Here is a 27,391-nt window from a genome sequence, read left to right as displayed (position 1 = left end):
TAAAAAATAAAATACACCCAAGTTTAGAAATTGGGGAATATGCCCTCCTGGGGAAACATTAACAAAACAAGGGGTACCCAGAACGTTTTTGGGAAAATCAGTGTAAAAAATACAATACTGTAATTTTCAAATGAAATTATATTGGCCTAAAATATTCAAGGGAATAAACAATTTAAAGGCAGAGAAGGAGACAGAGGATATTGCAAAACAATTTACTCTTTTGAAACATAGAATGCCACCCTGGTTTTTTTAGAGTTGTAATAGAACGATTGAACAATATTATTCCATAGAGAAAGTTTAGGGCTGAGTTTAAAAAATGAGCTGTTTGAAGTTTGATATGCTTAGAGGAAGTTTTTTGTTGCTGTTTTGGTTTCCCTTTTGTAGTTCTTATCTTTTCTTTCAGTACATAAATGCAACAAAAATACAAAACACAGTTTGTCAGTTACATAATGAACATTCCAGGTGGATCCTTACATATAGGCTGCAAACTGGTCCCCAAGATGCAGGCATTCTTGCTTGGTACAGAACTCTATGTATGTCAATATCATGCAGAATTCAGTGAGCCCTTATTTATTTTCTATGAATTGTCCCATCCTGGCCGATTGAAACAAACAGTGCCTGCCTATTTCTAGATTTGCTATGTTGCTTGTTCTTTTGTTCCTCTGTGGCACATGTCAGCTACATAGCCTGCACCAGGATGGTGTAGCCATACAAGCTACCAGCTTCTTTAGGACATATTGCATTAATATCTTAATCTGGCATGAAGGATGTAGTGCTTAAGGCTTCTGCTAAGAGTAATTCCATTCAATAATCTGTTATCTTTTCTCTTTAGGCCTCCCATTCATGGAAAAGTTGTCTCTTAGGCAAATGAGAACGCTGCATCTAGAAGGCATCTATGGCCCTTCCCACACATATCTGAAAAACTGAGGAGATGAATTAGTAGGATGGTAGCAAGCCTCAAAGTATTCTACACGAGACATTTCATTTCTTCTCTGTATATTTCCAATGTACAACACAATACAAATATTGCATTACCAAAGTTGTTTCTTTACTGCAAGATTGTACCAACACAACTGAGTGCTTCCTGTTGTGTTAAAGCTGGCCACAACATGGTATTAACAATTTGATATTCACACAGAGGGTTCACATCTTGGAGACCTGTATGAAATTAGCAGATGCCTTTTTAATATTCATCGTAGTGATTCAAATCTGTAAAATAGGCATTGGAATATGCTTTTGCAGTGAGATGTGGATTGAAGTACTTGTTTTGTTCTTCTAGGATGAGATTATTTTTATTAAATGCCTGGGAAAAGAATAAGAAAAGGAAAAGAGTAAATTCTCATTAAAATAAATGAATATTTATGAGGTGCAGTGAAGAGAAGAGAAAGAAAGGTAACATTATGGTGGAAACTTGGGAATACGAAAAAAGAAAAAGGGAAATCAAGTAAAAAAGATATAATCAAATAAAATAGGAAGTGGTTTGAAAACAATTATTTTGTTGACATTTTGTTGTCTATTTATGGGCAACTTGAAAGAATGAAGTTTGAATAATGTGACAAATAACTGTTGAAAAATATAAAACAGATGAGGAAGCCATAATTTACATCATTTTTAACATTTTAAATATTTGAGCATCACTAAAGATACCACAGAATTTGCATACCAGACTCCGTATGACATGACAGATGGCTTTAGAAGTCAGCAAGTATAATCAGGATATGAAAATTGCTTTAAAGTGCTGCCATATAATTCAAGAGAAGTTCTGCCTGATCAAGTCTAGAAACAGAAGCAGTTCTAATACTGGTTCTACAGTATGCATTACAAATGTTCCTTTACATATACTAGGAACACACTTGCTTTTTGGAATTGAGAGCCATGCTTAGTACTCTGTATAGTATATCTGAGGTAATTCTACCAAAAATAGCCATGGCTAAAGCAAAATTCAAATAATTTAATAAAATTAAATGCACTGAAAAAGCTCACTGAATTATATAAATATGTTCATCTGTCACATCAAAATTATTCTGAAGGATCGTGGGGTTGACTGTAACACTGGAAATCTAGCTATGCCCCTCCTGAAACAGCCCATAGTAATTTGCAATGGAATTTGTGTGTCTACATTTGACAACACATGGCTACTATTGATTCCTTACCTTAATGGCATCTACAGAATCATACTTGTCCAGTTTGTTGAGGTGATTGGTGATATTGGTGTTCAGAGGTGCTGGGGATACTGGATGAATGACAGTAGCGTCATGAGACTGTTGCTGATATCGCTGACAATAAGTGTAAACCAGAAGAGTCAGAAGGCACCCAAGAATTGAGCTACTCAGCCCCACAGCAGTCATGTGGAACAGATTAAATTCTACAAATTAGATGAATCAGAAAAGAAAATCAATACCTTATTTAGTTTACATGTTATAATTTTTGTGCCTTACTTATTTTGGGAGCAAGGGGAAATATTAAATTTTATATTGATTACAAAATTCTGCTTTCTCAATTTCCTGCCAAACGTATTTTTAGAGCAGAACAAGTTTTTCAAGGCTACCACAATTATATGGACAGCTAGTTGATACAGTAGAGAAGGTGCAGGCCTAGAAATTGGGAGACTTTGAGTTCTAGATCTGCCTTAGGCATAAAAGTCACTGGGTGACTTTGGGGCCAGTCATTCTATCTCAGCCCAACAACCTCAGAAGGTTGTTGTTGTGAGGGAAAGAGGAGGCAGGAGTATTAGATATGGTTGCTGCCTCAAGGTAATATATAGATCAGGGGTGTCAAATTTGTGGCCCACGGGCCAGATGCATCATGTACTGGCCATGCTCATGCCCAGTTTAGTGAAGTGGGGGGGGGAGTAGCGATATGTCATGGGGCGATGCCATGACGATGCCAAGTTTGACACCCCTGACATAGATGAATAGTCTGGATAAAATAATAATACTAATAAAAACCCCACATGGAGTTAGTTAAAATCAGGAGTATTAAAGAAACTGAAGCCTTTATTTTAGCATTTCAAGAACAAGCTTTACCAATTGAGTACATGAAGGTGGAAATTCAACATGTAAAACAACATCAAATGAAGCCTTTGTAGTGGAAAAGGATGAAACAATTGACTATTTGATCAGTGGCTGCAGCAAAATTTCACATACTGACTACCATCAGCATCGTGACTCAATTGCCAAAATTATTCATTGAAGACTTTTCCAGAGATTTGGATTTGAATGCAGTAAAAACTACACGGACCATGAAATGTCATAACTACTTGTTACCACCCTCTCAACTTGGCAAGGCTTGCACAACTCCTTAATTTATCCATGCTAAAGGTAGTGAAATAAGCAGGAAAGAGTCAGACTGTAGTGAAAGAATTCATCCCAATTCTAAAGAAATACAAGAAAGAATTTTTTTCTATGCCTTCACTGTTGCTTATAATGCCACAATCAAAAGATTCCCAGTGGTACCCATAACATGAATGGTACAATAATACTGGTATTCTGACAAGACAACAGATGCACTGAGATAAACCCCATCTAGATACCATTTAAAACAAGGAAGGAAAGTGAAATCCCAGAACAACTCTCCATAGCAACCAACCAACCCCAGATAAGCAGCAAACAGCCCCAGATAAACAATCAGGGAAGAAACAACATCCTAATCAGGGAACCATTAAGGAAGAAATTACACCCGAAACAAGACTAGCAGGGCAAGCCACTATACATAAACAATCTGCAAACATCACTCCTCCATTCATAACAATGATATTAGGTCTCCCAGATATGAAAGGTCTGCAAGAAAATTATCAAGCTCAGAGCACACAAAAAGCCCAAGTGTTAAATACTGCATTACATCTTATTCTCCTCTAATGGAGCACAGGAGAGTCATGGAAATTTGAAATGTGCAATTCCAGTTTTGGCTGGTGTAAGAAAAATAGAAGAAACTCTCATGAAAGTGTTGTGGGTGGGAAAAGATGAATAATTATCATAAATAAGACAAAAGTGAAGAATCTTACCACCACATCTTTTTTCTTTGATGCTGCTGGTTCTTGCAACAGTTATATCTACAATAGCAATTAACTGAATTAACAGCTGAATGGTGAAGAATGTCTGTCCTAAGTATATTTCATTTGACTGCAAGCAAATTATTCCTCAAAGGATACCTTAAGTACACAACACAAGTTGCTAACTTGCAAGAACAATGCACTCAAATCCAGTCAATACATATTATAATAATAATAATAATAATAATAATAATAATAATAATAATAATAATAATAATAATAATAATAATAATAATACCTAACCCAGGTCCTTAGGAAGGACCTGATAGGTGGATCAAAATGCACATCTGCCTTACAGTGCAACCAATCATAATAATTGTATTAAACTGGTATGCCACACAATAGTGTTTCTCAACCATGGCGACTTGAAGAGCTGGCTAGGGAATTCTGGGAATAGAAGTCAACACATCTTCAAGCTGCCATGGCTGAGAAACACTGCTATAACTAATATCAGTAGAAGGTAAAAGCCAAGGTAGGAGAAAGAAGAGATTTAAGTCCATGAACTAGACTGGCATATGCATTTGGGATAAGAGGGAAGATTACAAGTAACTCCTCCTTGTCTCCTCCCTCCAGCTCCATCTTACTAAACAGAGACAAGTTCTTAATTCTTCATTTTAGACATATCTCAGTATGCTTTCAGCAAGCGTGCAGCCACCTAGCCATGCTTGTTATATCAGGAATCACATCAGGGTACCATCTGTGCTTGGTCTTACCTGGTATGAAGTTGGAATCGGAATCACACGGCTGACTTTCAGTCATATTCCCAGAGCACTGGTGACCCACAGGAAATAAAACTTTACACTGGCGAGTGCGGACCTGGACTCCAGATGCATCGCAGCCTGACCAGCCTGACCAGTCTGACCAACTATCTGCAACAGACAAAAATCAACAGTGCATGAAGGGACCATCTGTCCACCATGCGCTCCCTTTAAATGTCCTCCTATCCCAATCTTCAATCTTTTCTATGTTTAGCATATTAAGTTGATTCTGCAAGGACAATCAAGGCACTTTTTTGTAATTTTGATTGACAAATCAAAATAAATAAAATAAATAAAATAAAATAAAATAAAATAAAATAAAATAAAATAAAATAAAATAAAATAAAATAAAATAAAATAAAATAAAATAAAATAAAATAAAATAAAATAAAATAAACTGGAGCAATGGTTATGTTTTAGACCAACATTATGTCAATTTAAAAAAACATTCAAATTTTTAAAAAATGCTCATTTGATACTACATCTTTTGGTGTTCTTTGTTGGATCTGGATGGATTAACAGTATGAGTTCAGCAATTCACCTACCCTAGGAGGGAACAAATTAAACTCTCAACTATTTTTTTCTGCTCAAACATTTTCTGATATCCAAACCTTACATCCTTAGAGAAACAGATACAGAAGGGAGACAGATGGTGGAGGAGCATATACAGAAATTCTGTCAACTCTAAATTAAAATACCTTTAGCTTTTGGGAAATTCAATACACCAGAATTAAGGGCTATGTACAAAGGTGGAACAGTTACTAATCTTAATCTCCTATCATGTATCTTGTTCCACATCATTGGCTGCTGCTAGCGATGGCAAAAAAATGCAGAAAATGTCATCATGATCATGCAGGATTGGAGAGTTTATCAGCTATGGACAACTGGGGAGAAGTTAATATGGGAAGCATATTAGTGTAAGGCTTAGTTTTAGCCTAGGTTATAGCCTATCCTGATTGGTGAAGATTGAAATTGAAAGCAAAATTTCTGGAGAAAGCTGGTGAATAAATGATAAAAGTGTTTCACAGGTTTTACAAAATGAGGCTGACACTATCATCAGCCAATGCAAAGGGATGACAATAGCATTAGGCAATATACTGTCTCATAGTGCTTTGCAGTTGAATCAGTTAGGAATGGAAAAGGCAAAACCTACAAATGTAAGTAGAAAATATAGCTAAGCAAAGGACTGGTCTGACCACTGTTTTCCATGTGGCTGCTAACTGGATTAGACAACTCATCCAGTTTTCAGAGAACCGTTGAGTTTTCTGCTTCAGCATCCTCAATTTTCATGAATGAAAACATGATTTCCACCTTGTATGCTATCTTTTGTTGTGGCTAATTCCATTCTAAGCAATCATCAGAGCAAGTTTCCATGGATTGTATGGCTCAACAATGAGTGTGAGAGCAATACAATGGGCTCATAAGGCAGAGCCCAAGCTAGATTAACAGATGAGGGCATCATACAAGGCCTATCCCAATGGGATGAATGAAGACCCCCAAGTTTTGAAGCTGGATTTGAATGCTAGATCTGGTTCCCTATTCCTACACCACCTAACTTATGGCTTTAGGTAAGCTGAAGCATCTCAGCATTATCTTTCTCAGTATAACATGTGTATAAAGGAAAATAAATGTAGAAACAGTAAACAATTCTGAACATGCTGCCTAATTTAATCTAATTCTTAACAATGTCTGTTCTACAATTGGTGAGGAAACAAACAAGATGTTTCAAACCTGGGCATTGTTCTGTATTGCAAAGTGCTTCTTCGGTGTGGAGCCCTAAACAGATGTCACCTCCATAAGCCGGTGCTGGGTTTGTACAGGAGCGAGTCCTCATATAATGGCCACTTCCACAAGTAGCAGAGCACTTAGACCACGATGACCAACAGGACCAACTTCCATCAACTAGATGTAGAAGAACAGTGCTATTATTCATAGTTTCTCAAAAAGTAGTTAATGCATTTATTGTCTTCCAGTTTACAACTGCATAATCTATATCAGTGGCCCCCAACCTTTTCTGTGCCACGGCCCGGTACCGGCATCACAAAATGATCCGCGGCCCGGTACCAGCATCAGCACGCATGACAAGGCAAGGTGAGCCAAGCGACTGGCCAGCCAGCTGTGCCCCGCTTCTCCCCGCCACCTTCAACTCCTCCTTTGTACCTTTGTTGATGAGCTTCACTTCGGGACGGTTTCAGGATGGTCGCTCGGCTCGCCTTGCCTTGGGTGCTGAAAGAATCCTCGCGCCTTAGTTTCGTTTGAAGCCCCCCCTCCCTTCAATGAAACTAAGGCGCGAGGATTCCTTCAGGACCCAAATGCCGCTTTCCAACTGGAAAAGCTCACCCAGAAGCACTTTCTTGTCAAACAAGATGGCAGCGCCCAGCAAACCGGTGGCCCGGTAGGAAATGTTCCACGGACCGGTACCGGTACCGGTCCGCGGCCCGGTGGTTGGGGACCCCTGATCTAGGTCACTGCAGTGTTCGAAGCCACAAACCTGTAAATACAAATATATATTCTTAAGTATCACTTCTAAAAAGGTAACTCAATTATGATAAGATGGGAAAAAGCCCAAACCAATGCCAATACTGCCACTTCCAAATGGGAAGTATATCACAATAGCTATGCTGAAATGTGGTATGAATGACTTTCTACATTTCTGCCCTGTGGCAATCCAGAGACTCCTGATGACTTACATAGAGTATAAAGTAAAACACCCATTCTATCACAACTATAAAAGCAATAAAACAATAACACCAAACATATGGAAAACTACAAACAACATAATGAACATGGCATGCTAAAATCAAGAGAAGGCCCTCCGGAATAACTGTTTTTAAAAGCTTCTGAAACATTAACAAGCTAGCCTGATCAGGGGGCTAGCCTGATCTCGCCTCGGTGCTGCCATAAACAAAAGATAAACTTGTTTTTTATTTATTTAATCAATCATATTTATAGGGCAACCTAAGTCAACCAACACTGGGCAGTTTAAAGCAAACACAGCCAACATAAATCCTCCACTAGTAAGATCAGATAAAAATGACAGAAATCAAAAAGGTTCCAGGTCTGATAATTAAAACAAAATGTGTACAAAACACAATTCCTTGTCCCAGGGCCTGGAGAAAGAGCCAAGTCTTCAAATTTTGCTTAAAAGGACAATAAGTCTGGGATAATTATGAACCTCTGAGGGAATACCAGAGATATAAAGTCAAGAAACACATCTTGGTAGTAAGCAATTACCACCCACTCACCCCCATGAAGTTTTATGTTTCCAAACATGAATTCAGCCCCATCCAAGCCCTTTTTGAAAACAGGAGAAGCAGCTGACAGCTTGCAAAAAGCTTGAGCATGCCATGTAAGAACAAGGGAGATTGGAGAGGGATTTGGGCAGGGGAGAAATACACTGACTGTCCCTTCCCAAATCACAGTCACAACTTCAGAAGTGAAATTAATTACTGGGCAAAGAAGTCAAGGCTCTGTCTTCTGAAACTGTGTCACATCTTTTAGTTGAACTAGTCTCAAAGGAGAAGAATATAAAGCTACAAGTAATAACTAGTATAGAAGGAGAAGGCCAACAGGTGAGGGGGAATTTTCCAGGTTACTTTACAATGTCAAATATGTAACTATTTGCCTCTTGGTGACTCTTCTTGATCTTGAGACTACAGCAGCTAAGATAAGGATGCTCAGACAACCAGATAGATTAGATGAGATTTATGGAGTGTGATAAACTTTGTCCTGCTCTGACAGTGGCAATCCCTTGTTGTCAGGGAGAAGGAGGGCTTTAGAGAAGGAGGGCATCATTTCAAGGATAAACAAGATATCCCTGTAGAAAGGGGCTCAATTCTTGGGTGATGTATCCATATCCTCTCATTTCATAGATATTCCTCTGGGGCGAGTGGCGGTTACTTCTTTATCAATTATTTGATCATTAGATACAAAGACAAATGTCGACCTCAGAGTAATCTATCTGATGTGAAGGCTATAAATATTGCATGCCATCAAGATAAGCTACTAAATACTGTTGGAGAAAAGGAAGAATTTATGGGCATTTTGGTACCATTGGGTAGCAGGTAACAAATTCAAGTCCAGGACTGCCAAAGTAGCATTTTTAGAGATAACACTAGATCCATTCATGAGGCTAGTTAGACATGCAGAGTTCAGAGGTCTCAATGTATGCATGAGATAAAAATGTCAGGTGAAAGATTTAGATTAGAGAGACAGGCTACACTTGAACCAAAATAAAATCAGGATGCAATTACAGACAACAAACAAAAATTGACATAGATTTTAAACTGCTCCTTTGGGGAAAATATCAGCCCTACAAAGTAGACAAGATGGAGTTGCCAATGGCATATAAACCAAGACTATTTATACAGTATTGCAACAGCCCTAGTAACAAAATTATGCAAGTCTGAATGTGCAGTCCCTACTCCCATGCTTTATCTTTTTAGGTTTGTCTGAGCCATTTTTGTCATATTGGTTTCTTGTTTTTTATCTGACTGTTAGTAGTGGCTTGTCCTCCTGTCCTTCAAAGACATTCCCTTTGCCTTCTATACCAACAGGTGCTGGATAACATCTGACTCAGAATAACTTCTTGCTGACACCTGGATTGGAAAACATGTTGCTTATTGGAGTGCCTATAGCAGTGGTGGGTAATCTTTTCGGTACCAAATGCCAAAACGGGAGCACGCACCAGAAACGGGAAGAGTAGCTCCCCAAATTTTAAATTTTGTTAAATTTGGTGCAAAAGCACCAAAAACCAGAAGCTTAGTTTCCAGTGGAATAAAATTCACAGGGATTCCTTTACCTTTTTTACATGGGATAAGGTACCCATGTCTTTTATGGACTATAACCTAGCTTTTTTTTTAAAAAGAACTGGAATAAATTGCAATTTTCTCAGTGGAGGAAAAACATCTGTATTGTGGGCCAGTGCTTTTTAATATTGACTTGGGGTAATCAATAACTTAGCCAGATGTTACCAAACTATTCAAGTCACTAAAAACTAAAAATAACACCGAAGAGTTTCAGAAGGGTCTTTTAAATTAAGTAAATGGTCATCCAAATGGTAAATGCAATCCAACTTAAGTTTAAGTGTAATGTGATAATCAATGGAGCAAAAGAACACTAATTTCATATTTATACTGCATGGTTTGTAACCAATTAGGAAAGAAATCACAATGACAGTATCATGCAGATATTGAGTGAGTCTGCAAAAGCAATGAAAAAGGCAAATTTCATTCTAGAGATTCATTAGGAGGGGGCTGAAAATAAAAATGCTAAAGTCTAATCTAAATTCTAAACAAAACTATGATATATTGTTTTAGCTCTGACTGCTACACTTGGAAAAGCATTTAATAAAGCTGGAAAAAAACAGAAGAGAGCAACCAAGTGATTATAGGCTTCAATCAATCAGAACAGAGCTGGAAGAGACATGGGAGGTCTTCACATAAACCATTTCAGACAAGTGACTTGTCCAGTCTCTTCTTAAAAGCCTCCAGGGATTTTTAAGAAGAGACTGGACAAGCCACTTGTCTGAAATGGTTTAGGGCCTCCTGCTTGAGCAGGGGATGGACTAGAATATCTCCCACGTCTCTTCCAGCTTTGTTCTTAAACACCTCTACTTGAAAAGGCTAAAATGCTTTCAATTCTTTGCATGTCTGAAGAGTTTATAATCAGGTACAGCATGATTTCTAGAACCGCTAAAGCTACGGGTCTGCACTGGAAGAGAAGGGAAAAAAAACCACTTAAGGATAATATAAGTCACTAATGTGGGTAGCTTTAAAAATGGAAATTGGATAAATTGAGGGGTTAGAATGGTTTATAATTAACAAATAAATAGGGAAAGGTTTATCAAGCGTTATTGGTCTTGAGGATTCAATATTGTCTCCATGTTGGGAACAGGACACTTCCAAATAAAACCTCTAAGGGAAAATGGTGGGGAAGGGATATGCCTTCATCTTTTGCTTGCAGCATCCTATTGGCATCTGGCAGACCAACATGAGAAATAAAAAAAAAATGATTAACTCGCTTTGATTTAGCATAGTTGTTCTTCTGCTCTCATGCAGAAATGAGTATAATTAAAGAAATAAAACTAGATTATTACTTCTTTACAATGCATGTTTTTAAAAAAACATTTAGGAACTATTGCATAAAATAAAGCAGAAGGCACTAACATAAAGCACTTGGTCTCCCACTACTTCCTTATTGGGTTATACGAAGTTGAATATCTATGACTACTTACCCGGGCATGGAAGGATGTTGCATTCTTGGTATTCCAAAGGAGGTCCCAGGCAAGGCAATCCCCCATACTTTGGCTCAGGATTATTGCAAATTCGTTTGCGGTTCCGAATACCTCTGTTGCAGTCACGACTACACTGAGCCCATGGAGACCAGGGGGACCAAGCACCATTGATAGTGTGAGTGGAGCGATGCCCAGAATGCAAAAGATCGCCTAAGAATACAAATATAAACAGGATAAAAAAATTTACCATGGCAGTAATCTGCAAATGTATCGATAACTTTGTTCTAATTTAATTTGCATCTGACTGAGTAACTTTTAACACTTATGAAGTACTCTGTCATATGGATTATAATATGGTATCAAAGACTGACAGTTATACTTCATAGGAATCTGTGTAAGTGTAAAAATAACACTGGCCAGTGAACCATGAAACTCCAATTCCCAAAGCAATTTAATCAGACCCTTAGTGGCTTTACCAAAGTGGACACTCCACTTTTGAAGGTTATAAGTCATTTTGAAGTCTGGCTATATCTCATAATAGAAAAAAAAAACCTTACTATCAACTGGATCCAACTTTATCATGTAGTCTGACACTGCCAGACTAATGGCTACTGGTTGGAAAAAAGAGTGGTTTTTAAACAGACGTCAGTTGGTCTTCCCTGTGTAGATCTGTCTTGAATATATAATTTGTAACAAATGTGGATTGTCCATATTTAAAATGTGGTAGACTTCAGAAAGATTGGCAAAGTAAAGAAGTCTCACGAAGAAGAGTGAATTCATAAAACAGATTTTAATAATATTAATTTAATTGCACTGAAACAGGCTAATGTTAAAGATTGAAAAGGTTGTTTTTAAAGCATAATGAGCTAAGTAAAAAGTAAAATAGACAAGTAAAATTTAAAAGCCATTGCTTTTTATCAAAATGACTCTGTTCCATCAGGTGTAGAATACACAACAAATACGGGTATCTGTTGTAGCATATACTTTCTGTAAGAACACAATGACCAGGATGAATTATGTATAACTGCATTTACAATGAATGCTGTGACTTTTAAATCTAGGGTATTTGTGATGTTTGCTTTTCTGCTACATGTTTTTATCCATGACTTAAGAAAAGTGAACTGTGGTTTAGAACACATTTATTTTTGTTTGTACTGCAAATGCATTTCAATTGATCACAACACAAAGGTTTTTTTAAAGGATGAGACAGAAGTGCAATACAACTCTTGGCAGCCATATTAATTTTGAGTCTTTGTAAGAAGTAAACAAATGAACAATGCCAATTCCAGATGAAAAGGCTACAAAGAAAACTGCACATGTAGAGACATTTTCACTCATTACTCTTCAAAACAAGTAACCAAACTTCATTAAAAGCCTTTTCACCACTCTTTTTAGTTTTTAAATTACTTTATAGCCAAATTCTAGGCATGCTTGTTTAGATAAAATCTGGTGTGCTCTCATTAATTCCCAATAAGTAGGGTAGCAGCCTTATTATTTTGTCAAAAAAAAATCTGCATTTCCTCTTGCTGATATAATTAGGGACCTCCAATTGCTGGGATCCCTCATCAATTTAAGAAAGATATCTAATAGACTCTGTATTCAGAGTCTACAACACTGAAAACAATGTGCAGAAGAAGAACAAGATTAAAGTACAAAGGGGAAACATATTTTGGGGAGGGGAGAAACCCTGCTAGGCAGGAGATGGGACTGGCCTAACCATTATAGAACACGCCATGTTAATTCTAGAGCAGGGGTCCCCAAACTTGGCAACTTTTAAGACTTGTGGTTAAGTCCATAAGTCTTAAAGTTGCCGAGTTTGGAGACCTCTGTTCTAGAGCATGGGGAAATGAAATAAAGATATTCTGGAACGGGGCACTATATGCCGAGAAACTATCTGAACAGAAGAAGCATTCTCATAATTCCTTGTAGTCTCCCTATATGCAGTTACAGTTCTTAGCACCTGAGCAGCATCCAAACCAGTTCAAAAGCACCATCTCAATCATCCTTACAATAACTCTACAAGGTGGATCCTCCGTACTTGGCAAATGTAGTATTTATACAGAAAAGCTTGCTGAAAGGGAAAAGTGAGCTTTAAATCTGATATTTCTTGCCTCAGTATTTTAGTTAGATGCTAGCTCTTTTCTGTTTTTATCTTTATCCTCAAGACTCTTCAATTTACAATAATAATTGCGAGAGTTGCAATTACCTGGTCCTTTTTAATTAGAGCAACACAAAGTCAATAGAGACAACGATTAAAAGCCTTCAAGTGCTTGAGATTCTGCCAAACAAAGGTTACTATTGTTGTCTCCTGGCCCAGAATCAAGAGTCAAAGATGAGGCAGAGAAAAGGTGGACGAGTTATAACAATTTGTGTTTAGGTGCAGCATTAGGAATGTTAAAATAGTCACAATGGAACCAAAACAGAAGAGCTATTCTACAAGATGTAAAGAATGAGGCACACAGGCCATGTTAAAGGAAGTTTTAATTACAAAATCCTGGCTGCAGGGAGGATGGTAGAAGACATCGTCCTGCTGGCATTTCAAATGAGCTGCTGCAGGCTATAAAGTTTTATTTCCCAGACTCAGGCCTGTATACAACTCTGTACAGCTGGAAGAGAATCAGAAAGAGCAAGGAAACGGAGGAGATGTGGGAGAGGATCTGCACACAGACATCAAGAATCTCTTATTTGTTTCAACTACCAGTTTTCAATTGCACACACACACACACACACACACACACACACACACACACACAAAAACCATGCCAGAGATTTGGTTAATTTCAGGATCTGAGTTGGTTGAATGGCAGACATGGCTGAAATCTGGCTAGAACTTACCTAACAACTTTCACTTTACTTCCAACTGCAGGACAATTGAGAGAATACATTCAAGAGAGCAAAATCTTACAGTGAAGAATCAATCAGAAGGTGCAATGGGGGTTAACTCTCCCACTGCCCCTGCCTCAGCCATTGTCCTTAGAAGAAATATTTGCAAGGACAAAAACACAAATATTCCACATCCGTATGTTACTTAAGTGCAGAATAGGAGCACAAAGATCCAGATTCTAGGTTTTCCTTAGCCAGGAATCCACCTGAATAATCTCAGGCCAGTCACGTCTTCTTAGTACTAATAATGGTTGGACTCTGTGATGTTGGGTGATAAACAAACACCCTTGTCAAATCATGGATTGATAGCTCTGCTGCAAGAGCTAGGAGAGTATTAAAAGAAGCATATCCCCCAGCATGCAGGGCAAATGAGAAGGAAAACAAAAAACAGTAACTCTCTACCCTCTATTTCTATGCTATACCTCTATATCTGGCTCATTAATCTTTCCCCAAAACAAAGAATTGAGCCTTTTTTCCCTACAAATCCAGAGATGTCTGGATTTGACAAAACTGTCATTAGGCAAACACCCATTAAATAAAAGCAATGTGGAAGCTAAAGAAATTGTACCAACACAGGGAAGGAATGAGACAATAGTGTCAAGTTCTAGCAAATCATGGGTCAGTGGCCTTGTTAAGTATCAATGAGGTGTTTAGGGCTAAAAACTAGATGACTGCAAGGAATAGAAGTCCTTCCATTCTCCAGCATTCAGTCAGAACTGAAGCTTCTTGGATGAGAAGTGAAATGTCTTCAAGGAAAAAACAAGAAGAATATTAATAGTTTTTGATGGAATGTAAGTAAGTATGCCCTGCAGAATTGTAGAATCAAAAATCAGATGATGATGAATTTTAAAAGTTTAAAAGATGTCAGAAAAAAGCAATAGCTTTATATCACTTTTAATTCTAAAAATATATTCTAATTATATATTCTATATATTCTAATCTTCAATGATCAGTCAAGCTAACTAAAGGGGCAGGGTGATTTGCAAAAAGAAAACATTAATATCTCCTTCAAAGCACATTACATATACCTTTATGCATTAAAAATGTTTCTACAGAAAAATACAGTTTAGTGCTGCCTTGTACCACAAGATGAATGGCATATAAATTTGACAAATAAGATAAATGGGTAGATAGATTTTTGTTTCTTTGCAGGAGAACTGAGCGGTAGTAGTTAATTTTTAAATGATGTGTTTTGTGTTCATATTTCCTGGATATGTTCTCAGGCAACATGACACTATGTATAAGTGCAATAAACTATTACAGATGTCAGCAGTTATTACTCACTTCAATTGCTGCTAACTCTTTGAGCTTGTCCAGATCAGGAAACAGATACCCCAAGATGACTAGAATTTTACTGAGATTGGTTATTGTAACAGTTTTATGAGCCTGGTTGCATTTTCCTTTTCCTTCTTCTTGTACCCCAGGGAGCCAGGGAAGGGCCAGTCTGAGCCTCTTCCTAACACTTTCCCTGTTTCCCACACTCAACATGTCCTTTTCCACATGTCACTGTAACAGTCTCTAAGCAGTGCTATCTCCGTGATTCCCTACAATGAAAAGATAATAGGGAGCACACCAGAGGCAGCTATGTTTGCCCCACTGCAGAGGTCAGATTTGTTCATCAACCATAAGTACTGAGGGTAACAAACCTGGGGAGAAAGGAGAAGTACTGCTGCCTGATAACAATGTATTTCCAAGTGCATGCCATTAGGTTCAGCCACAAAAGAGCTCCCTGCAATTCATACTCCATCACTTAATTTACTATAACAATAAGCAGTTAGTGTTTCTTCCTGAAGTCTGTGAGACCTTCTATTATAACAAGCTTAAAAGATTGACAGGGATTATGTGGATGATTGCTTACCATCAGTTGCGCATCCAGTGGCGCCATCCTTTGAACAATAGCGCATTTCAATCCTTTGCCTTCCCACATCTAACAAACTTGCATCAGGAAGTCGTGCTTTACAAGTGTATCGGAATCGTTGTTCATAGTGCCCACCATTGTCAGAGATATTCACTGGTGTCCACGGAGTCCAAGGAGTTGTCTTCTTCAGTTCTGGACAAGGGTTGGTATTGCAAGCCTGATACTCCTACAAGAAATGACATGGTTTAATAGAATTTAAGAGAATAGCTGAGTTGGAAGGGACCTTGGAGGTCTTCTAGTCCAACCCCGCTCAGGCAAAAGGCTGTCCTGTTTCTTCTTAAAAACCTCCAATGTTTATGATACTGTGGGATAAATGTATGATGCTGTATGATAATTTGGATAATTAAGATCAGATCTTGTCAAAGCTTACAGTCTGGTGACAGGCTGTAAATTATAACAGGGTTATAATATGATTAATATGCAAGCTGGAAGATTGCACCAGATTCAGTCTTCCATGGACCAAATAATCTTGAACTAGAAGCTTAAAAAACATTAACAACTGCAGAAATTATCATTTGGATGCTAACAGATTTACTGTAGGCAACAATGGTTATCTTGCTAACTCCAGATCCAGTGGAAAATAGAATTCTGGTACAATGGAATATACTTTATATAAAATATAATTTGATGGTCTAATATACTTATCAAGGATATACTTGATTATTTAAACAGAATATTTTAAATTGTATCCACAGTTGTTTTTTAAAAATAAAATCCACTGATACTAGTATAAACATAGCTTTAGAAAATCACAAGCAAATTGCTCCGAAAAGGGAATTTGAAAGGGAGGAAAACTATCATGACTCTTCTCTTGGATAACCTTGTCCCAAAACATTTAGAATTTGAATGGTTAAAAGTATGTATGAGGCAAACCATCACCACAAAAGTAAACACCTATAGTGTATGCATGTTATAAATAGCAGTTCTACTGTTCTGTTTATTCCAGCCCTCCTGCCCATTATTGTCAGAGAACAGCAAGGCAGTTTGAAATGGCCAGGGCTCCAACACAAGAAATTCCATGGGCAGAAAAATTACCTTCATAATATGTTTTCCTGACAGATATAATGATGAGTTACCAGCGCCATAAGCCCTGGCTTCTTTTTAGCTCTACCTCATAGCCCACTCTGGCTTGATACAACTAATTTAGCCAAGTACTTTTCTTCAATTGAAGTTTTCTCAGCATTGGTGAAACTAAACTCCCACCTAACTGTACCCTTCCTCAGTGCCTCGTGCAATCATAACATGTTTAGAATCGTTCTGGTTTTTATGTGTGCTGTAACTGGCTAGATTAAGAATGGCAGATATTTCAAGTAGTACCACAGCAAGAAAAGGGGGCTAGGGGGAATTCAGCCTTTAATCATTTAGTATGGGCATGCAGGGCATAGCTTTTAAACTAGCTACCCCTGATTAGTAAAAAATGTGATGTTGTAGATTCTGGATTCCTCCTCTACTGAAAAATGCGCCATCTAAACTAATAGTCTCTGCAATACTTAGCAGAATGTCCATCATTAAATACTCATTTTAGGTCCTCAGGTTAGTTGCTCATTTCACAATATTTAATTTTTCACTCTATGTATACAGTTAGCACAAACAGGCTTTATGACTGAATCAAATGAGAGCCATAATTACAGCAGCTAAAATGAAACACATTTCTCCTACATAATATGTGTGATGGTTGACTTCTCTTGGGTTAATGCCAAATCACTCCCCTCAGTAAAAAAAAAAAAAAATCACAAGAGAAAACTTGCTTTGATCTGTTACGTTACGATAGGACTGCTCTGACCTTTTATTTACCACTCAAATTTAAAGGTTCACTAAGGAAGATCAAAATAATCCTCCTCTGGAAGTCTACAATACAGAGGCCACTGAAAGGTAAAGTGAAATGGAGAATGCTCTTAACCTGTGTTTGTGCGGGCAGAATATAAATAGATTTCATTTATCTAGGACGCTTCTGGTTTTGCTCAGTCAAAAGTACCAAACAATAAGGTAGAAATCCACAAATCAGAATATAGCCTGGATCAGCACAGCAGCAGAACTTAACAAAACTATAGAATTAATGTAAAAGGCAACTCTGAAATACTGGAACAGTAAAAAAAATTCACCAGGCAGACCCAGCTGGTCTCAAGGCGGTCTCCCATGCAAGAGGAAAACTCTGGCAACAGAATAACAGCCACACAAACTTCCACTCTACTGCGTGCAAAGGTGAAGCAGCTGCTTTTTGAGATGCTGCATTCATGTTCCCATGTGCTCCACAGTCATTTGGGGGTAATATCTGAAGCATGCACAGTTCTAAAAATGATAATATTTGTTGTATAGTGATGGATTAGTGTATTTCTGAATTCTTCTCTGGGTCATACAACATCACCTTCTCGACTTTATATTAAAGTCCTACAAATATAAAAGCAAACAACGAATGCAGATATTACTCACAACACTGCAACCCGGACAATCTGGACCATTTTCGCATGTTCGGTGGCGAGCCTGAATGCCTCCTCCACACTGGGCTGTACATCGCTCCCATACACCCCAGCCAGTCCAGAACATATGCGGAGAACACAACAAATGCTCATTACAATACCTGTAAGAAGGAAAGCAAGGTCAGATTTAATGTGGTCTTTAGTGTGCTGTTGCATTAAGGTGATTTATTAATATAATTGTCTAGAAATGAAAGATAATTAAATTTCAGACATCATCCCCTTTCGAGCTTGGATCAGATAATTTTGCCTTGGATGCAAAAATAAAAACATGATTTGATATTCCTATCATTGTTTAGGTTTTCTTCCTCCCCACCACCCCCAGATGTTACCTTTTATTTCTTTTACTCCCCTTTGAAAATTATTTTCAGTCTGTTAGGACCATTATGCCAGCAGCCTGCAGGACAGTGCTAGCATTCAGTGGTGTGATCAAGAGATTGCCACAAGCTGTTTGTGATAGGCTTACATTCTGACTGAGCGATCAAGAGGCCTCTCCACTGTGATTGTGAAATAGCTGTTTGGAGCAGAAAAGCTAACACAAACTGGCTCAACCAGGTACTCAAACAACATGGCTGCTGCTGTAAGGATGGTGATGAAGCTAGCTCAGTGAAATCTACTGCAACTAAGAGAGCGGAGAAGGGGAGGAGAGGACCAAATAAAGGAACATTATAGGATAATCTAATCTATTCCTTTTGGGGTTTTTTTTTTTGGAAAAAATGTATGGGCAAAGTTTCTTCTTAGAGAAGTTTCCAATTCCACCTCCTTGAGTACAGGTTCCCCACAGGCCAGGCTGTGTCTTGAGTCAATTACTATTCACCTTGATGGCCCATGACTGCCGTGCCAGGTCTGTGATGAATCATATTGTGAACTATGCAGATGACATGGCAGTTGTGGGTCTTGTCTAGGATGACAATGAAGATTCTTACAGGGAGGTGGTGGTGAAGGCTTTGGTGCAATAAAAATAACTTGGTTTTGAATATTAACAAAACAAAGGAGATCGTTGTTGATTTTAGAAAGAGACGGCATAGACATACACCACTTCGTATCAAGGCTGCAGCTGTGGAGGGGGTCAATAGTATTAAGTATCTGGGAGTACAGATAACCAACAATTTGACTTGGTCTCTTTAGTAAAGCATGCAAACCAGCACCTGCATTTCCTGGGTCGGATGAGAAGAGGACATCTTTCTCCTTCTGTCCTGGCCACCTTTTACAGAGGCACGACTGACAGCGTTTTGACAAATGCATCAGTTTGGTTTGGTGGCAGCAATGCCTCAGATAGAAGGTCCATACAGAGAGTGATAAGGACAGCGGAGAAGATTATAGGAAGTTAACTTCCCATTATTCAGGATACTGCTTGTAAGTGCTATGTGCTTAGAGCTTGAAGAGAGACCCCACATGCCCACTTCACAGTCTGTTTCTGTTGCTCCCTTCTGGGAAGAGGCTTCAAACTATCTATAATAGGGCTACTAGCTTTTGTAACAGCTTTGTTACTTATGCCATCCATCTTGTAAATTTGCAGAATCTTTTTTGCCATGTATATGTATACATCTGAACTAGACTGTGATTGCTCTCTGTGTCATATATGTGTGTATATGTGGATATATGCATAATGGTTGTTTTGATAGCTGAATGCAATGAAAATTCATTTTAATTTATGTGATTAGTGTACATTTAAAGTGACAATGAAGTTTTTATTCTATACTATTCACCATCTTGTACATGTATAAAGAAACAAAAATAAGGCCCAAACTATGGATACGCATGAATCTTTACACGTTTATTGAGGGCTGGTCTCTAAAGCGCAACCAAGGATAAGAGAGAACAGGTAACAAGGATCATTTGTATATTATCCATACAGCATTCCTCCAAAAATTAAATCTTGTGCTGAACACTTATTCACTTTTATAGATCTGAGGATAGACCAGAAATTGCACAATAAAAGGATCTCAACTACTGTGATATTAATATTTAACTACCAAATTTTAACAAGAAGAAAATGCAAATATGTAACATAATACATGATTATACATACAGGTGTAACCAGATTTGATCAAACCATGATGATGAGGTTGAAAAGAAAATGTAGAACAGATTCTTATTTATACAGAATGAGTCAGAATGTGTTCCATCTTGATTTTGGACCTTGACAACATCAGTTAGTTTCTTTGGAACTCCAGAATATTATAAGAACAGTGGTACCCTAGCAGTCACACCTAGAAATAATATTAATGTAAAATGGAATGGGGTGGGAATACTAGATTTGGTCTTCCATCCCATCAGAGTGATCTTTATATTCAGATAAACATTGGCTTCCCCAATATAATGGAAAGATAGAGATCTTGAGTTCTATTATTTGTTCCAGCTTACTATAGGAAGTTTTTCAGTTACGTATGGTACTTTATGAACTCTGCTAGCTAGCAGACCTAGCCAAATGATATTTTTGAGTGGAAATAACCATTGGGTTACTTTTTTCTCCCCCAAACCATTTATCAGTTCCATCATGTTCAAGAAGAGACATCACTAGTTCTCCCAGAAACTCTTTCTTCTTTCTTACATACTGCACGGCTACTTAGTACAAACTTTTATCACATTCTGTCCCGTAACAAAGTTAGAGGAACAATAGTTTTTATGAAAATTGCCATACTTCACAATCTTGTGAAGCTCCAATATTTTTTGCAAGCATCTTTTTATTCTGCTGGAAAAAAAGTGAGCTCAGTAGGCTTGCAATCTCCCCATGCTAAAGAAAAAGAAAATTGAATCTTTCTAACTCCTAACCCAGGCAAAAAGCAGAACTGAACCACCTCTGACTATATCCAACAATTTATGGAACTCCAGACTGGGCCTCTAAACAAGAAAGGCTTGCTTCTGCATAGCCTTAATTATAACCCCAGCAGGACTTTATCAGTTTGTGTCACTTATGGATAGCCATGCAGTTTCACCAGCTTTCCATTTCACTCAATTTCATACACAGTTCGGACAGTAATAGCTGACAATTGGGAGCTGGTGCATTCCCAAAGCTCTGATTTTTTAATATTGTTGAAAAGTGTTTTGCATTTAATAAAACAAGAGGCATGATGCCGGTTTTATATTTTCCCCCCTGTATGCACAGCACAGAAGTGCATTCCCTGCAGCAAAGAGCAAGCAAGCCCCAGAAATCTCAAATATGATTCAAAGTCTCATTTTAGGAATGACTCTGCTGGAACATAGGAGTCTGAGCAAAGTCCAATTAATCCTCTTGGAAGCATTTCAAGCTAGCAGGTAATGCTTTCTCCCTGCTGATATTTCTCTCCCTGTTTTTTTTCTTTCTTTTCTCAAAACTCAGAGGATTTATGGTTTGCAAAACAAATAATATAAGAGTATTATGTCTCTGACTTCATAGATCTCTGCACTGACCTTATGTCCAGAAACGATGAGATAGAATTGAGAAGGTGACATGAAAAAACTGTCAAGCAAGTAATATGACCTTTGACATATCCAACAAGCCCTGCTCAGCTTCCAAGGTGGTCAACGGTTTTAAGTAATGAGAAGGAAGAAAGAACAACAAGCTAGTTCCTTCTACTGACATAAGAATAGGAACACCTACTTAGGATAAAATCCTGTTTGTACATAAAAAAAGAAAACAGATGTTATTTGGCTAAGTAATTCATTACTAACTCTTACTAGGCAAAAGAGTTCTATTTCATTAATCAGAGATCCACAAACTATCTGGACTTTCCCAGCCTGGTTCACTTCTAGTGTGTTAGAATAGCTTGGACCACAGATCCTATCACTCCCAGCAAGAATGTCAACAACCATGCTATATGTATGTTATAACACATCCAGGGAAGCCCAGCCTATGGATATTTGTTTTCATAAATTAAATCAGTCAAACATAATAAGCATTGTTCCAAATTAATCAGCAATATTTACTTTTTTTTTCTTCCACAAATAGTTTTAATCTTAAAAAGACAGAAAGTTTAAAGACTCAATAGGCAAGGCTCCAATGTTTAATAATGTAAATTGCAATGGACATACTCTTATCTATTTATATCTTAAAACAATAAAATTAGTACTAACTGTGGGGATAACTGTTATTGGCAATTTGTGAATGGAATTTATACATAAGGTAACAAATTTAGCAATCTGTTTTGACTGTCTGGCAGGCAATGAAAATAGAAATTAGCAGAATGTCCTGAAAATTTAGTTAAAAGAGCTGATGATGAATGACCCTAGAATGCTGACAATACAGGGGGGAAAATGATTTGTGGTTTCTATTATACCCATGCTACAGCGATAATATAGTACAATATTGTACTTTAAGGAATGTTCTTATAAAACCTTTCTAAAACAGCTTTACGGAGGGCATTAAAACAGGCTTCATTTAAAACTCTCTTAAATTTAGGAGTAAAATATTGCAATAAATATGAAGCTGGTTTGGGAACTAAAATTTGATCATTTATAAATACATCCCATGGGAGGACAGCGGTATGACCTCCTGTTCCTTAAGCCTTCTGTCTTAAAGCTAATTTAGCTTGATCTAGCTGTAATGGTAAAAGAGCATTGCTAGAAAAGATGTAATAATTCAACTTCCTTTGGTATTCTTTTTCCTAGGAGGATTTGAAATTATCTCCCAGTATTAGGTGAACCAAAAGCAAGTTTGGCATAGTGGTTATGGCATTAAGCTAAAAGCCAGAAGACTAAACTCTAGTCCTGTTTTAGGCATGAAATCTGTTGGGTGACTCTAGGCCAGTCTGTCTCTCTCTATCTCTCAGCCCCAGCAAGGAGACAATGGCAAACCATTTTCTAAATCTTGCCAAGAAAGCTTAACTTTATTATGGTCATTAACCATCATAAGAGAATTGGTATTCAGGTAATCAAATTATTGAAAACTAAATTTACAATGTCAAGATAGCCAAGGAAAACTAAAATTGGCTAAAAGACAATATTATGATATATTTATATCAAAATATGCCAACAGGCTTGCTTCAGCTACAAATATTTCACAAGGAGAAATTAAAATTAGCAATCTGGATTAACTTTGAAATAGTTGGTATAAAATACAAGTGCAACAGAAACACACACACATACACACATTTATATCATACACATATACATGAGCATACATGTGTATACACACATACATATTTGAAAATAAAATTATCTAAAAGGCATTTAAGAATTATAACTTCTCTTACAGAGCCCTGTCACACATGAGAAAAATATAATATATTATCTGACATGGGATGTGCACTCCAATACCAATGCTTAATGCTGATCTTGAGCCATTTCTGGCTATCCATACTCAGTTTAGGCTCAACTTCAGGGACTAGTTCAAGTAGTCACCAGGGGTCAATAATGCGCACACACATACATGCACACAATGAAAAGTGGACTAGTCCAACAGAGCTGTGGGTTAATTTCAGCTAATAAGTAAAACTACAGGTAGTCCTCAACTTGCAACCATTCATTTAGCAACCGTTTGAAATTACAACATCACTGAAAAAAGGGACATGACTGTTTTTTCACACTTATGACCACTGAAGCCTCCCCATGGTCACATGCTCAAAACTTGGATGATGGTTGCAGTTTCTGGGGGTCATGTGATCATCTTTTGTGACTTTCTGACAAACAAAGTCAATGGGGAAGCCAAATTCACTTAATAACTGTTTGGCTAACTTAACAATTGCAGTGATTCGCTCAACAACTATACCCCCATGGTCATAAATTGGGGCAAAACTCGTTTAACTGTCACCCTTAGCAATAGAAATTTTGGGCTCAATAGTGGTTAAGTTGAGAACTACCTGTATTTATATAAAGATTGGATTCAAGATTACTGACTCCTGTTTCTTACACAAACTACTGTATTCAGGACACACCGGATTTTTACATATTTAGTTTGGTCCTAGCTGAACTCTGTAATACAGTTGTATTCAGGCCTTAGCTGCAAACAACTTAACAGCAGCAAGTGTAAACTGTGGTCCTGGGGCAAAATAATAAACTTGGATGATTGACTTTGATCTCCATGCATTTAGCGATAGATCAATAGTGGGTTATTGACTTATTTCTTCCTCATTTGCTCAAGTGAATCATAGACCAGGAAATCAGCAATCCTACACAGAAACATTAGGAAGGACAAGGGCAAGAACCAACACATTTATCTCAGCATTATGTATGACATTTGCCATCTTCATTATAAAAGTAACATACGCATTGTGAAAAACAGCTATTCATAGTCATGGATTTGCCTAATTCCCCTTATGAAGCTATCCAAATTGATTGGTATCAACATTTTCACCATGATTCTCAAAATGTGGTGTGAAAAGAGATTATTGGTGACAATGAAGCAATGGCTGAACCACACAGGTCATAATAAAATTATGCTAAAATTCAGAAAATTTAACTATCCTGTAATCTGCAACTCTTACACTGCAAAAACATATGGACTACACCACTTGATCAGGGCAAAGCAATTGACGCAATTTACATAGGCTTCTGTAAATCCTTTGATTCAGTGGTACACGACAAACTACTCCTAAAACTAAAATCTTATGGTATCTCTGGACACCTGCATAACTGGATAGGAGCATTCCTGTCAAACAGACAACAAATGGTCAAATTTGGAGTGCCCTATCAAATTCTGTACCTGTCAACAGTGGTGTCCCCCGAGGCAGTGTTCTTGGACCAACTCTTTTCATACTCTACATAAATGATCTCTGTGATCATATTAAGAGCAACTGTGTTCTTTTTGCTGATGATGTAAAGCTATTCAACACCACTGACAATACTGCTACCCTTCAAAAAGACCTCGACTATGTGTCAGAATGGTCAAACAAATAGCAACTTGATATCTCAACAAATAAATGCTCTGTCTTACATATTGGCAAAAAAATCAGAAAATAAAATACAAGCTGAATAGTCAAGACCTTGATGACACAAACTTTGTCAAGGACAAAGTTACTCATCTCAAATGATCTAAGTGCTAGAGCCCACTTTAACAACATAGCCAAAAAGGCATTAAGAGTTGTTAACCTAATCTTGCATAGCTTTTTCTATGGTAATATCACTCTTCTAACTAGAGCATATAAAACATTTGCTAGACCAATACTTGAATACTGCTCATCAGTCTGGAACCCTCATTACATATCTGATATTAATACAATTGAGAAAGTCCAGAAATATTTTATGAGAAGAGTCCTCCACTCCACTACTCGTAGCAGAATACCTTAGGACACCAGACTTGAAATTTTAGATCTAGACAACCTAGAACTATGCCACCTTCGGTTCAATCTAAGTATAGTACATAAAATTATATATTGCAATGTCCTACCTGTCAATAAATATTGCAGCTTCAACCAAAACAATACAAGAGCACACAATAGATACAAACTCAAGGTAAACCGCATCAAACTTGATTGCAGGAAATACGACTTCAGCAACAGAGTGGTCAATGTCTGGAATACTGTACCTGACTCTGTGGTTTCTTCCCAAACCCCAAAAACTTTAACCTTAGATTGTCTACTATTGATCTCACCCCTTTCCTAAGAGGTCTGTACGGGGCGTGCATAAGTGCACCAACGTGCCTACTGTCCCTGTTCTATTGTTCCTTTTTTTCTTATTCGTATCCATTTCATGTATTTATAACCATGTTTATCTAATAATTACTTGACAAAATAAATAAATAAATAAAAGTGGCAATAATTCTGTTATCCATTCCTTTTACTCTTTACTTCCCCACCACTCTCTTTTGGAAGACAGGTTTCCTGGGGTTTTACATTCCCCTTAACTCATTCACTCTTTTCTCATACACTTCTTGACTTCATTTTCATTCATTCTCTATGTGACCAATACATCTCCAAACGAAGGAGAGGACAGTGTTGGGTAGGCTAAATTGATTAATACATTTGCTATTCTTATAATTTCTCACAGCACTTAATTAGTGCATCAATAATTTCCACTGCTTTTTGGTCAGAGGCTAAACCTTATCATTTTTTTCCTAGTTCTGATCTTCGCCACAGTGCTATGATTCCTATGGAGTCATAAAATGGAGTCTAAAACACTCTTTCCAACATCCCCTCATTTCAATTTTATTCATTTTTTTTGCATCACTTCATCCCTTTTATTTTTTATTTTATTCAATCTACTGGAAACGTCTTTAGTTCTCTTCAGCCACTTCCAAAACAACCTATTATAATACAACATCAGTGATATATTATTATGAAAAATACAAACATAACTGTTTTTTTATTCCAAGCTGTTTCCACACTTTCTTTTCTTATTTCCACTTTTCACCCATTTTGATGGGAAATTAATGCATTTTCTAATACTTATTCAAATAGGATCCATGCTTTCTCTTCTTTCAATCATCCAACTTTCACTCCAGAGGGTTTTTTTCTTTCTATGTGCATTTTCCCTAAAGATCCACACTTTATACTATGAAAATATATCCCACATTTATAACCCTCTGTTAGTGATTTGGGGATAAACCCCTGAGCTGAGTGCACAGCAGCAGTCAAGCCAGGCAGCCAAATGAGAGAGAGGCTGGGCCCTAGAGTATACACACACTTGAGACAAAATACACTGTTTGTGGTTTAAATAGGTATTTAATTCATACAGAGATTAAGAATAGTCATTCAGTCCATATGTCAGTATCCAGTATATCTATCCAGTTATCAAGTCTCTTTTAACAGTAAATACAATCTCTTTATCTGCTTGTATATCTTCTTCTTAAGATACCTTTCTCTCAAGTACTAACGCTGAATCCTCAGCTCACCAAACCAAACAGTCCTTGTGTTCAGGTGAAATGGTATCTGGCACAGTAGCCTCCAAAGTAAGCAGATAGACTTTCCAACAACAGTAGGCAGAAGACCTGGAACAGTAACCAGGTGCATCCAGAAGCCGGACTCAAACAGTTGCATCCAGAAGCCGGTGACTCAGACAGTTGCATCCAGAAGCCGGAGCTATTACGTTTCCCCTCCTACCTATATGGCTGCCTGCAACCGCACCCACAATGACATTGCAGTTTCTTGTGCTTAAAGCTACATAGCACTTAATCCTAGGTTTACATATTTATTCAACCCAAACCAGTTGGAGTAT

General features: G+C 37.5%; 2 protein-coding genes across 5 annotated transcripts in view; one reads left to right on the top strand and one right to left on the bottom strand.

The window, feature by feature from the left end:
- The window catches only part of MTRR (5-methyltetrahydrofolate-homocysteine methyltransferase reductase), a 58,651-nt gene extending 57,612 nt beyond the window's left edge, over positions 1-1,039 (top strand). Inside the window, exon 16 of the mRNA XM_087930664.1 lies at positions 833-1,039. The gene's annotated coding sequence lies outside the window, so the exon portion shown is untranslated. The remainder of the gene's footprint in view (positions 1-832) is intronic.
- The window catches only part of SEMA5A (semaphorin 5A), a 195,431-nt gene that overhangs the window by 384 nt on the left and 167,656 nt on the right, over positions 1-27,391 (bottom strand). For all 4 annotated transcript variants that reach the window (XM_087930659.1, XM_087930658.1, XM_087930657.1 and 1 more), the window contains 8 exons: positions 18,276-18,423; positions 15,786-16,011; positions 11,045-11,254; positions 6,541-6,711; positions 4,765-4,920; positions 4,004-4,051; positions 2,154-2,365; positions 18-1,303 (listed from right to left, as the gene is read on the bottom strand). In XM_087930659.1, coding sequence (XP_087786785.1) covers positions 1,184-1,303; positions 2,154-2,365; positions 4,004-4,051; positions 4,765-4,920; positions 6,541-6,711; positions 11,045-11,254; positions 15,786-16,011; positions 18,276-18,423 — 1,291 coding nt within the window. In that variant the 3' untranslated portion in view covers positions 18-1,183. The remainder of the gene's footprint in view (positions 1-17; positions 1,304-2,153; positions 2,366-4,003; positions 4,052-4,764; positions 4,921-6,540; positions 6,712-11,044; positions 11,255-15,785; positions 16,012-18,275; positions 18,424-27,391) is intronic.

This window comes from Pseudonaja textilis, chromosome 3 (assembly GCF_049901715.1).
Source record: "Pseudonaja textilis isolate UNSWEBS1 chromosome 3, rPseTex1.2, whole genome shotgun sequence".
NCBI lineage: Eukaryota > Metazoa > Chordata > Lepidosauria > Squamata > Elapidae > Pseudonaja > Pseudonaja textilis.
Note: the sequence above shows the minus strand (reverse complement) of the source record. Positions and strands in the feature narration are given on the sequence as shown.